This window comes from Schistocerca serialis, chromosome 7 (assembly GCF_023864345.2).
Source record: "Schistocerca serialis cubense isolate TAMUIC-IGC-003099 chromosome 7, iqSchSeri2.2, whole genome shotgun sequence".
NCBI classification, from domain to species: domain Eukaryota; kingdom Metazoa; phylum Arthropoda; class Insecta; order Orthoptera; family Acrididae; genus Schistocerca; species Schistocerca serialis.
The window spans coordinates 500034544-500047974 of record NC_064644.1 but is presented as its reverse complement, the minus strand read 5'-3'; the positions used below and the strand labels follow the sequence as shown (position 1 = coordinate 500047974).

The 13431-nt window shown below is 46.9% G+C and overlaps 1 protein-coding gene across 2 annotated transcripts in view; it reads left to right on the top strand.

The window, feature by feature from the left end:
• The window catches only part of LOC126412375 (semaphorin-2A-like), a 1156194-nt gene that overhangs the window by 985070 nt on the left and 157693 nt on the right, over positions 1–13431 (top strand). For both annotated transcript variants that reach the window (XM_050081946.1, XM_050081945.1), the window contains one exon: positions 9511–9741. In XM_050081946.1, coding sequence (XP_049937903.1) covers positions 9511–9741 — 231 coding nt within the window. The remainder of the gene's footprint in view (positions 1–9510; positions 9742–13431) is intronic.

The window sequence follows — 13431 nt, the reverse complement described above, 5'->3', positions numbered from 1 at the left end:
GGATCCTACGGTCTTGGCGTGCATCCGTGCGTCGCTGCGGTCCGGTCCCAGGTCGACGGGCACGTGCACCTTCCGCCGACCACTGGCGACAACATCGATGTACTGTGGAGACCTCACGCCCCACGTGTTGAGCAATTCGGCGGTACGTCCACCCGGCCTCCCGCATGCCCACTATACGCCCTCGCTCAAAGTCCGTCAACTGCACATACGGTTCAAGTCCACGCTGTCGCGGCATGCTATCAGTGTTAAAGACTGCGATGGAGCTCCGTATGCCACGGCAAACTGGCTGACACTGACGGCGGCGGTGCACAAATGCTGCGCAGCTAGCGCCATTCGACGGCCAACACCGCGGTTCCTGGTGTGTCCGCTGTGCCGTGCGTGTGATCATTGCTTGTACAGCCCTCTCGCAGTGTCCGGAGCAAGTATGGTGGGTCTGACACACCGATGTCAATGTGTTCTTTTTTCCATTTCCAGGAGTGTATATTATACTAGAACTGACATGTGATTACATTTTGGCACAATTTGGGTGCATAGATCCTGAGAAATTAGTACCCAGAACAATCGCTCTGGCCCTAATGACGACCTTGATACGCCTGGGCATTGAGTCAAACAGAGCTCGGATGGCGTGTACAGGTACAGCTGCCCATGCAGCTTCAACACGATACCACAGTTCATCAAGAGCAGTGACTGGCGTATTGCGACAAGCCAATTGCTCGGCCACCATTGACCAGACGTTTTCAATTGATGAGAGATCTGGAAAATGTGCTGGCCAGGGCAGCAGTCAAACATTTTCTGTATCCAGAAAGGCCCGTACGGGGCCTGCAACATGCGGTCGTGCATTACCCTGCTGAAATGTAGGGTTTCGCAGGGATCGAATGAAGGGTAGAGCAACGGGTCGTAACACATCTGAAATGTAACGTCCACTGTTCAAAGTGACGTCAATGTGAACAAGATGTGACAGAGACGTGTAACCAATGGCACCTCACACCATCACACCGGGTGATACGCCAGTATGGCGATGACGAATACACGCTTCCAATGTGCGTTCACGGCGATGTCGCCAAACACGGATGCGACCATCATGATGCTGTAAACAGAACCTGGATTCATCCAAAAAAATGACGTTTTGCCATTCGTGCACCCAGGCTCGTCGTTGAGTACACCATCGCAGGCGCTCCTGTCTGTGATGCAGCGTCTAGGGTAACCGCAGCCATGGTTTCCGAGCTGATAGTCCATGCTACTGCAAACGTCATCGAACTGTTCGTGCATATGGTTGTTGTCTTGCAAACGTCCCCATCTGTTGACTCAGCGATCGACACGTGGCTGCACGACCCTTTACAGCCATCCGAATAAGATGCCTGTCATCTGGGCTGCTAGTGATACGAGGTCGTTGGGATCCAGCACGGCGTTCCGTATTACCCTCCTGTACTCACCGATTCCATATTCTGCTAACAGTCATTTGATCTCGACCAACGCGAGCAGCAAGGTCGCGATAAGGTAAACCGCAATTGCCATAGGCTACAGTCCAACCTTTATCAAAGTCGGAAACGTGATGGTACACATTTCTCCTCCTTACACGAGGCATCACAACAACGTTTCACCAGGCAACACCGGTGAACAGCTGTTTGTGTATGAGAAATCGCTTGGAAACTTTCCTCATGTCTACATGTTATAGGTGTCGCCACTGACGCCAACCTTGTGTGAATGCTCTGAAAAGCTAATCATTTGCATATCACAGCATCTTCTTCCTGTCGGTTAAATTTCACGTCTGTAGCACGTCATCTTCGTGGTGTAGCAATTTTAATGGCCAGTAGTGTACCTGAACGCCTGTTGGCGCATATCAATATGGGATGCGTCAACCCTTCGCCTTCATGAGGGCTTGAATTGTGATGCGAACAGTTTCAATCAGTTGTCTCAATGTCCATAGAGGATTCTCAACAGCCAAAACCAGAAAATGTAGTGATGGACTGTGGAGCCTGGAGCCAAGTTGATGTTCTAACTGATCGCACGGGTGTTCCATTGTTATCAGGGTGGAGGTACTGGACAGGTCAGTCCATTTCAGGAAAGCCAATGTCCACAAACCATGGTTCAACATTTTTCTTGGAAGACCTGTCACAGAATCCATTCGTGACAGGCTTAACTCGGCGAAGTTGTTGGTGGAGACATGCACATCCGTCGTATCTCACTGTAGGGACACGAAATTCACTGACCTGCGTCTTCCAGATGATGGTGCCCCCTCAGCACAGTAGAAGCGCTCGTCGTCGATTTGCCGGATTCAGGAGTTGGATGAATGGCTGGAACGGTGTAGAATGATGTGAAATCTTACAGCACTTAATGATCGATTTCTGAAGGGAGGCCGTATTTAATTCTAGCAATTTTCTTTGTACTGCAGAATGATATTTTCACTCTGTCGCTGATACGAAACTTCCTGCCAGATGAAAACTGTGTGCCGGACCGAGACTCGAACTCGGAACCTTTGCCCTTCGCGGGGAAGTGCTCTACCGACTGAGCTACCCAAGCACGACTTACGAGGAACTGGCGAAAGTAAAGTTGTGAGGACTGGTCGTGAGACATGGGCGGGTAGCTCAGTTGGCAGTCGGGTAGCTCTCGGCCACTCCATGACGCGTTTTCAGATCTGTTGTTGTTGACCGCTCCACCGCGCTAGTGTTAAGTGTCATAGCTGCGTTGCTGACATCCGATGGCTCTTTCGTATCGGAAAGCCACGATCATGTTGCAGTTCGACGCAACGTACTCCGTACCCAAGGCCCACGAAGTAAAGAGATTTTTACGTGGTACATGTTGACCCAAAAAAGCTGCTTCTCTATCGTCTCCAGCGTCGTGTTTCTTAATTTCACTGACGATGAGGACTGTGACAAGCTTCTCAGACGCTCAAAGGAAGGTTACAACTCTGCCACTCTGACGGAAACGTGGGTGTGGTAACACTTGAACGTAGTGGACTGGGAAGACAAAATGTGTTAGTGTTTGAACTGTCATTTGAAGTCCCAGCGGATTGATCACTTTTCTCTTGACCCAGTGGTACAGTCCTCAGCCACACGGCCAAAAAAGGGAAGACCTTCGAAACTTACTCTGTCCTTAGCTGGGTGCGACAAGTCCGTATTGAACTACACCGCCGTATACTTTCGTATCTCACGATCGCGATCAATCCCGACCGTCGATAGCGACCTATATGCCGATTACATATGCTGCGACAGCGTGATGTGAGACGTCAGCTGTCTATGACGACCCTTCTGTGTTGATACAAGCCTTGGAGACCCCTGTAACAGTTCCTGAGAAGGCCCTAGCGTCTTCTAGTGCCGATGCCTCTGTTGCCCTCTTGTGGAGCCCAGGCGGAAAGCATGCACCGCTGCAACGAAAAGGTGATATTGTGATGAAAGTTAAAGAACAGGATGCCGGCCGAAGTGGCCGTGCGGTTAAAGGCGCTGCAGTCTGGAACCGCAAGACCGCTACGGTCGCAGGTTCGAATCCTGCCTCGGGCATGGGTGTTTGTGATGTCCTTAGGTTAGTTAGGTTTAACTAGTTCTAAGTTCTAGGGGACTAATGACCTCAGCAGTTGAGTCCCATAGTGCTCAGAGCCATTTGAACCATTTTGAAAGAACAGGATGTCGCATCTACCCTCTGCCCTGCGCCGGGCACAGAGGTCAGACAGTGTGAACAGAAATCGCCGAAGCGCCATAAGAAATGGCGCATAACAATAAAGGCAGTAGAACGGCTCGAGGAAGCATCGATGGATAATGAGATGCGTCAGCCAATATACCGATCCGACATGGCCGATCCTAACATATCATACCGTTCGATGTCTTCCCCCGCTACAAGCCGAACCGTGCACTGTGGAGATGCGGGAGATCACAGAAGCCCCGCCCCTAGGTATGCACCCACGACTACGTCTGCCTCTCGAGATCCAGTGTTAACTAGCTTTCAGGGAGATTGGCTGCAGGAGATGGAGATGTAGGAGGCGTTTCAGGACGCTGACGATACACCAAAGCTGTTGGCCGCGCGTGCGTTGACGGCGACAGTCGTCAAAGCCGGCATGACCTACACTCACCGCTTCGTATCTCTTCGACCTAAAGACGCTCCACAAGGCGACTACGGCGTACTTGTAATATCAAGGACAGCCCCCGCGACTTGATGGAACAGGTATATCGACTCGCCACGATCAATGTCAGCGGCATTACTTCTGCTCTCAAAACTCGTATGCTGCAAGATACATTACGAGCTATATGGATCTGGATGTTGTTTTTCTTCAAGAAGTCCGACCAGGACTCTGTCCCGATACCTACGAATATGACGCCTATGCCATGCCTTCAGATGTGGGCGGACGAGGTACGGCTACTCAGATGTGGGAGGGGATTATGGCAACTAATGTTTCCTATTTCCCGTCGTCCCGTAGGATCGTACTCACGGTTGGTACAGTTCATCTGGTGAACCTGTAGGCTCCCTCCGGAACCGACAGAAGGGGAGAACGCCGCACCTTTTGCGCCGAAGATACAGCACTGCTCTTCCGGGGGCAACGCCGACCACTTGGTAGTAGGTGGAGATTTTAATTGTGTGCCCAGACAATCCCACACTATACAACTTTCCCGGCACTTCAGGCGCTTGTAAAGGGCTTGGCTTTATTGGATACATGGGTCATACAACACGGGCGATCGAAAGACATACACCTACTTTACTAGCCATTACGCGAGCTGTTTGGATGGAGTTTGTGTCACACGCGGCCTGCGATCGGCAGCTGTCGACGCTGTCATGTAACCGACAGCGTTCACGGACGAGCGCATGTGTGTACTCTCATCCTCACCCCACCAACACGTCCGACGAAGTAGGGATCTGTGGCACCACAATGTGACCCTTCTTGCTTAGGTAAACTGCAGACGCGAAGTTATGTCCGCGTGGAGCCGATGCCAACGGCTATTACGCTCCTACGGTTCCACACTTCAGTGGTGGTTACGGTGTGTCAAGCCCGCCTTGTGCCGAACATTAGCCAGGTATGGATGAGATAGAGCGCGCTGGTATACCGCTACCACTGATTTCTACTATACGGCGCTCCGCGAACTGTCTGTGCAACCGCCGTCGCCGGAACGACAATCGGCTGAACACCATGTCAAGGCACAATTGCTACGTATCACCGCGGTACGTCTCGCGGATGTGCGGGTGCGGGCGAGGACAACTGATGGTGTTGTCGCGGAAGTCCTATCCGACCTACATGTCTCTTGGAACGCATTAGATGATGCTACTCTCTTGCCGGAGGTGACTTTGGAAGAACTACGAGAGGCTATGTTGTGCAGTGCTCCCAACAAAACGCCAGGCATTGACGGACTACCTCTTGAATTTTGCAAACGGCTTTTTGATCTTATGGGCCCAATATGGCTGGGACAGAACGTACAGAGAGCTCCTGGAACCCGATTTTCAAGTGCCATCTGAATTCACTGAGGGCCACTTGGTTCCAGTGCCCAAACCTGGATGAGGCTATCGCCCGATTGATTTTCACCCATTGACAATGCTAAACACAGACTACTACACGCATCCTCCGTGGGACGCTCAAATCTGCGATAATGGCGGCCATTCGCACTTATCAAACCTGCATCGGAGGCAACACGTACGTGCTTACGACTTTGAGCACTACAGAGACGTGGTGGCGCTGATTCAAACATGCCATCTCCACGACGCTCTTGTTGCGCTGAATTTTGACCATACTTTCGATTGCGACGAACATAGTTTGCTGCGTGCAGTTATGGACCACATCGGAATCCCGCACTTGACGATATCTGTTGTGTTTCGTTTGATCCTTGGGGCGGTCACGAAGATTAAAGAAATTGCTGTCGGTCCGACCCGTCCGTGTCAACAAGTCCGTGAGACAGGGCTGTTCTGTTACTGCCACCTTATTCGCCACTGACCTCGAACCCGCTCTTCACGAACTGCGGCGACGCTTGGAAGGTCTTAACTCCGTTCCGTGACCTTGCGATGTGGCGCGTATCCCAATGATGTGATGCTCTTAGCACGCACTGGTGACGAAATACGTACGGCAACATTATGGGGCGGTGCTGGTAGTGTGACCAACCTACGGTATTTACGCTACGTGGCGGTCGGACGAGGTATACCTGCAGAACTGTCTGTACACCTGACAAAAATCCCAGTGCTCAAATGTTTAGGGATATCGTGCCATCGACAAACACAATGTACGGCTGCCTTTCTGTATCGTAAGGTCTTACAAACACTCATCACACAGGCTCGCCTCAACAAATTTAGATCGTTGGACATTCTGAAAAAAATGGTTCAAATGGCTCTGAGCACTATGGAACTTAACTTCTGTAGTCATCAGTCCCCTAGAACTTAGAACTAATTAAACTTAACTAACCTAAGGACATCACACACATCCATGCCCGAGGCAGGATTCGAACCTGCGACCGTAGCGGTCACGCGGTTCCAAACTGTAGCGCCTAGAACCGCTCGGCCACTCCGGCCGGCGAACGTTTTTATGGTGTTACAGAGTTTATGGTGTTACAGAACATAACGCAATATCGGAACCTTCCTGCTAACTATTTGGGGTCGTCATTCATGGGCCGATCGCCCAGCTGGGATGTGCTGGGTGTGAGAAGAAGTTGAACAGCAGACGTGCTGTTTCCACGGTCCCCATACGGCAACAGAATCTCTGACCGTGGGCAGCGACTTCGGGCACTCAGACGGCTGACGACTGTTGATGTCCGTTGAAATGACGATTGCCTCTTACCATTCGCCCGCTTCGATAAGGTGATCCCAGCAGGCAAGATGGCTCTTTTCGGTTCAAATTATAGTCATAATTTTTGGCATGTGGCTCCCTTGTATTTGTTAATTTTTTAAAAAAAAATTGACGCCAACGTCGGTTGTAGGAGGAGGGAAACATCATGGCCAAGCCTCTGAATTCGACCGCTACCCGCCTTGCCTCCTCCGCCCTGCCGCTGACTGTACTCCTCAATTTCAAATAAAAAATAAAAAATAAATAAAAATGAATAAAATTTAAAAGATGAATTTTGTAGGTTGCGGCCCTCGTGGAGTATCGACGCCACATGTGGAGCGTACTAGAAATGTTTCTTTGTGTTGTTTCTTGAACGAAAAGAAATGTGAAAAAATTCGGCGGAGACTTGCGATTATTGACACGTAAGTCGTCGAAGTGAAAAAAAAGGGATAGTGTCTTGAAAAAGAAAATGGTAATGTGACCGCTCGCGATAAGCGGAGGGGGAAAAATGTCAGTAGAACACTCTCCCGTGAAAAGTAAAGGTGTCGAGTTCGAGCTTCAGTCTAGCTGACAGTTTTAATCTTTTCTGCTGGTTTACAAACGCAGTCGACAGACAGATGTGGTGGTAATCTTCAAGGATAACTTAACTGTGTCTTTTGAACAGTTCTGCGAGACAACTCTGGGATGTTAAGGCGTCAGGCATTGGAGATTCCATGTGTGTGTGTGTGTGTGTGTGTGTGTGTGTGTGTGTGTGTGTGTGTGTATGTGTGTGTGCGTTTGTGTTTATGTTTATGTTTTGCAAGTGTAGCTCTGTGTGTGACAGCATTCAGCTTTCTAATTGTTGTATACACCATGTGCACTTGCTGTCAAACATACAAATATAAGAGGAATGGAATTCTCTTACCACCGAAGTAGTTGCTTTTACTGAGGTTGCTTGTTTGCATGCAGTAGCTACAGAGATTCGTCACGTGGTCAAATAGGTATGACAAAAACAGATGGCATCACAGATTTGCAACAATTTACGATAATTTCTTGATACATTTTATAACAGTTAATTGAAATATGAAAATTATGTATGACAATATAATTCGAAGTTTACTTACAGTGAGAAATCTTTAAGTACTGTTATGGTCCTAAATCTAATGAACAATGACTAACTTCACTTGTATAATGTTCGGTTTTGCTTTTCTTGCCGGCAGCTGTAAAGGAGTCCTGAGATACGCACTGAAGTGCCGTCCTAATATTACCTGATGATTGTCCGGCTATTGTCTTGAGGTACTACATGCTGAGTGGAGTCGTGTGTCTGCTTATATTCACGTCTGGCAGATAGCTGTCGACTTCGAAACCTTTAGTGTGACGTAAGGCGGATGTGTAACATACTCCTTCTCATGTGCGCTTTCTCTGCAGTCTAACCTTTACTTTGTTATTCCTCAGTTGTAGCTAGGTCGGCGCTGTTCTGTGTAAACTGTGTTCCGTGTCTTCTGGGGGGACACAGCATTATCAGTGCTTGATTTTAATGGAAATTGTCATCCTAGAGATAATTAGTGATGTATTCGACTCCCCAAATTCGCGGGATAATTTACCTTTACCTGTGTTTCATCATCATCTACATAATATACCTCGGTCGCACTCATATGAAAGTCGGAATTGGTATGCAAATATTCCCCGTTCATTATCTGCTGAAGGTTTTTGGCATTAAGCGCTTTATTTTCATTGTTGTAAGTAATTCTAAAATTTTATCTCCTGTCCTTGACGGTGTTACGCCACAAACAAACCAACCAGACACTTTACCTTGAATGATGAGTGATCATTAGAACCGAAACAGTATGTAGCATAGGTACGCGGAGGCAATAAAGCAGTGAGTGACAGTGTTTGGTTCTGAGTGACTCTAAGAAAGCTGTGCTGCACATCGATATGAAGAGGGATGTTCCGCGCAGCTGAATACAGTAATATCTATCTTTTGATTTGCAGCTCCTTTTATTGGCAGTGTTTGCAGTTAAATTTTTTGCGATTTGACGTCCGCCAGTTACGGACGTCCTTGCCACACGAAAATAGGCACGAAAACATCGCGAAAAACTAAATTACACTCTAGAAGATAGGTTAACTCTCAGAAAAAAACTTTCTCATCGACATCGTTTGGTTGCAGATGACAAGCTACCTGTAATAATTAACACAAAAGTGGTCCAGAAAATTCGTGCTCACCAAATGTAAAGGTATTTACGAAAAGAAACGATCTGTTGTTTGAACTAAAAATGCACGTAATTTTATAATTATGTAACAAAAATGTTCACAGTGCAGAATAAATAATAACGAAAACCCACTGATGATGGCACAGTGGTGCCGAAACATGTTTGGGTACTGAGAAAAATGGTGTTTTGCGTAACTGGCGGACCTCAAATCCCAAAAATGAATACAGTAATGTCGCATTATGAATGCAATTGTGTCAGGACATTAGCAAATTGTTTAACAAATTAAGAAATGACGGTATAATGTCAGACTCATCAATTCCACTCTTCCATACACAAGAGAGAAATTCCAGTTATTTTTGGACCTCGCCTGTAGGTTTATCTGGATCATAAGAAATATAGTAAAATAAACTTATAAACCATTGATTTCAGAGGCACTGCGTCATTCTCAGCAACACAGTCGCGACACCTGTTATCATCTGCGCATTTGTCAAATATTATGTTTTGGAATCTATGTATCAGCATTTGCTGCGGCTCATGCCTGAGTTTGTGCACTGATCGGTTCGTAGCTATCCTTTTTTGTGTGTTTACCTGCAGAGCCGAACTTCGTTGGCTCATTCGACGTGGGCGAGCACGTGCTGTTCTTCTTCCGAGAGCCGGCCGTGGAGTACATCAACTGCGGCAAGAGCGTCTACTCGCGCGTGGCGCGCGTCTGCAAGCGCGACACCGGCGGCAAGAACATCCTCTCGCAGAACTGGGCCACCTTCCTCAAGGCGCGCCTCAACTGCTCCCTGCCCGGCGAGTTCCCCTTCTACTTCAACGAGATACGTGAGTAACGCTTTTAGCGACTGCTTTCAGCAGAAAATTCCTGTGCTCCTGGACAGTTGCAGTCCATTCAATTTGCTTTCATCTGTCTACTAGAGTGAGTACGAGTCTGACGTTGCGGGTTGCATACTTCACAAATCGAGACGCCTGTGTTACATCAGTGCTAACGGGCTTCCTTCGTTCGTCGTCGACTCGTTCTTTCTTACTGAATCGTGCAGCAGTGTAAGGCTAACCGTGACTCACTGTTAGTGTGGAGGATGAGAACATGATCTAGCTGCTGTAGAGTAGCACTGACAAGGCGAAAAGACTGATTGTTGGTATCAGATGGCCGTTAACGAAGCTGTGTTTTGTGAGATTTTGGTGGATGTAGGACGATAATTAATTGATGCAAGGTACCCAACTGCAAATGTGTTCCATTAGACCAGGAGCGATATGTGGTATGTTTTATGCTACAGCTCACGCTTCAGACGAAAATCATGCAAATTTAGTTCAGTGCAAATAGAATGGTTATATTCTTGTTTATTACACTTACACAACGAGAAAATAGGTGCAGTGTTAAACTGGCCACAAGCAATGTTACTGTTATATCCGTCCGACAAAAAGCGCGCTATTTTTGTATTCATTTGGTCATAGTAACTTGCGTTTATGGACTAACAGCGAGTTGTGTAGCTTATTTTCGTTTCTCTAATTTATTTTAATGACTTATCACCATTTATAGATTGCACTTCATCATGATGTTATGTTTTCTATTGCTGTCGTTACAGACTCAGTAACGCCTCAAAAGTGATTATGTGTCAACGTAATTGTTAGACATTCTCTGAATATATATTAAATATTAAAATAAATATACAACAGTTTTCGAAAATTTTTTATCTGTGTAAATGAATGTACAAACAGAACAGTATTCACTGAAACCCGATCAGTCATTATGTTGGTATATAATAACTGTCATGCCTGGTGGTCGCTTCCGTCATTGCGCCAGGCCGTACAGTTTGCGACATTTCAACTTTCGATTGAGAATGGTTATAAAGCGAAATCGTGATTGTGTGAAATATTTGCAGTTTATTAGAGCAAATTTCTTTCAAAGCGGTTGCGGGAGCCGGCCGGTGTGGCCGAGCGGTACTAGGCGCTTCAGTCTGGAACCGCGCGACTGCTACGGTCGCAGTTTCGAATCCTGCCTCGGGCTTCGATGTGTGTGATGTCCTTAGGTTAGTTAGGTTTAAGTGGTTCTAAGTTCTAGGGGACTGATGACATCAGCTGTTAAGACCCATAGTGCTCAGAGCCATTTCTCGGTTGTGGGAATACCACGAGTCCGCTGCTATACTTACGCACTCGTGTACTCGCGCTCCTTTCTGAACCAGTCGAGTCCACTTTAGCCAAATACGGACTCAGGTGACGAGTCGGCTGAAGCGGAGAATCGCGAGAGGACATCACAGTGCGGGTATATGGAAGTCACTTCAGATCTCTAATGAGTACGGGGTTTCTCCCCTGGGGGTAAACGCGGTCGAAGCGAGGAACCCGTAACCCACTCCACCTCCTAGTGCCGTTACGTATAGAAGGGCTTCACTCTACGTGCGTTCAGGTCGCTAGTCAGGACACGAGCCTTACCTTTTACCTTCTCTCCAGGGTGTAGGGCAAGTTGTTTCAGAATGGTCCATTACAGAGCGTTGTTTCTTTTCAGCCAAATACCAGTGAGGTGACTGAGTGGCTGGGACCTATCCGGTATAAACGGGAGAGATGACCGTACACCCATAACCGAGAGAAACCTCGCAAAATCCTCGTTAGGTACGGGGCAGGGGTATGTGTATGAGGAGATGGTGCATCGGGAGGCGGTTGAAAATGATTTACTTATCACCGTCATTTCATTACTTTCATAGCAATTGAAGAACTATATACTTCACTTCATGATTGTCACAGTACTAGTCTAGGCACAAGCAGGACAATGTCATGAGTGGAAACTTCATTTTGAAGCCCGTGTACTGGATTTTCAATAGCGTATTTTATCCGCCAGTGTGCATTTCGAAGCAAAATTTCTTCTTCAGGGAGTCAGCTTGCTATCGCAGATAGGCTTCCTCTCGCTTTTACGTCACAGTGCAGCTCATTCGACAGCCAACTGAATCCTTCACAGTGAAGCTATACTTCGAAATGTGTACTGCGAATAGAATACGCTTGTGAAGAGACTATAGACAGGCTGTATTTTTAAGTTTTCCATTCAATACATTTCCAATTTTGGGAATTGGCATACGAGGCATCAGTACTTTAAATGAAACATTTGTCCATTTTTCCAATTTTTCAGGGAAAACAAATTAGTTTGCAATCAGTTTGTTTGAACGAACGAACTATTTCCATTTTGAATGATACTGAGTATTTTTTACGTTTGTTCATGAACTCCTTTATATATAATCATCTATAATTCATTATTTTTATTACTTTTTAGACCAGATTTTGTGTTCTGCCACGCTTTACCCGAGCTGCAGTGCTAACAAATCTTCAACCTCAACGATAACAGAAAAAACTTTTTGACTTTCGCTTTCATATCAGAAGCTCGGGCATTTAAAAGTAATGAAACCGAAACACATGGCGTATTTGATTGAATTTTCCAGTCCAAGTTGGTATCTACATCTACATTTATACTCCGCAAGCCACCCAACGGTGTGTGGCACTTTACGTGCCACTGTCATTACCTCCCTTTCCTGTTCCAGTCGCGTATGGTTCGCGGGAAGAACGACTGTCTGAAAGCCTCCGTGCGCGCTCTAATCTCTCTAATTTTACATTCGTAATCTCCTCGGGAGGTATAAGTAGGGGGAAGCAATATATTCGATACCTCATCCAGAAACGCACCCTCACGAAACCTGGCGAGCAAGCTACACCGCGATGCAGAGCGCCTCTCTTGCAGAGTCTGTCACTTGAGTTTATTAAACATCTCCGTAACGCTATCACGGTTACCAAATAACCCTGTGACGAAACGCGCCGCTCTTCTTTGGATCTTCTCTATCTCCTCCGTCAAACCGAACTGGTACGGATCCCACACTGATGAGCAATACTCAAGTATAGGTCGAACGAGTGTTTTGTAAGCCACCTCCTTTGTTGATGGACTACATTTTCTAAGCACTCTCCCAATGAATCTCAACCTGGTACCCGCCTTACTAACAATTAATTTTATATGATCATTCCACTTCAAATCGTTCCGCACGCATACTCCCAGATATTTTACGGAAGTAACTGCTACCAGTGTTTGTTCCGCTATCATATAATGATACAATAAAGGATCCTTCTTTCTATGTATTCGCAATACATTACATTTGTCTATGTTAAGGGACACTTGCCACTCCCTGCACCAAGTGCCTATCCGCTGCAGATCTTCCTGCATTTCGCTACAATTTTCTAATGCTGCAACTTCTCTGTATACTACAGCATCATCCGCGAAAAGCCGCATGGAACTTCCGACACTATCTACTAGGTCATTTATACGTATATATTGTGAAAAGCAATGTTCCCATAACACTCCCCTGTGGCACGCCAGAGGTTACTTTAACGTCTGTAGACGTCTCTCCATTGATAACAACATGCTGTGTTCTGTTTGATAAAAACTCTTCAATCCAGCCACACAGCTGGTCTGATATTCCGTAGACTCTTACTTTGTTTATCAGGCGACAGTGCGGAACTGTATCGAACGCCTTCCGGAAGTCAAGA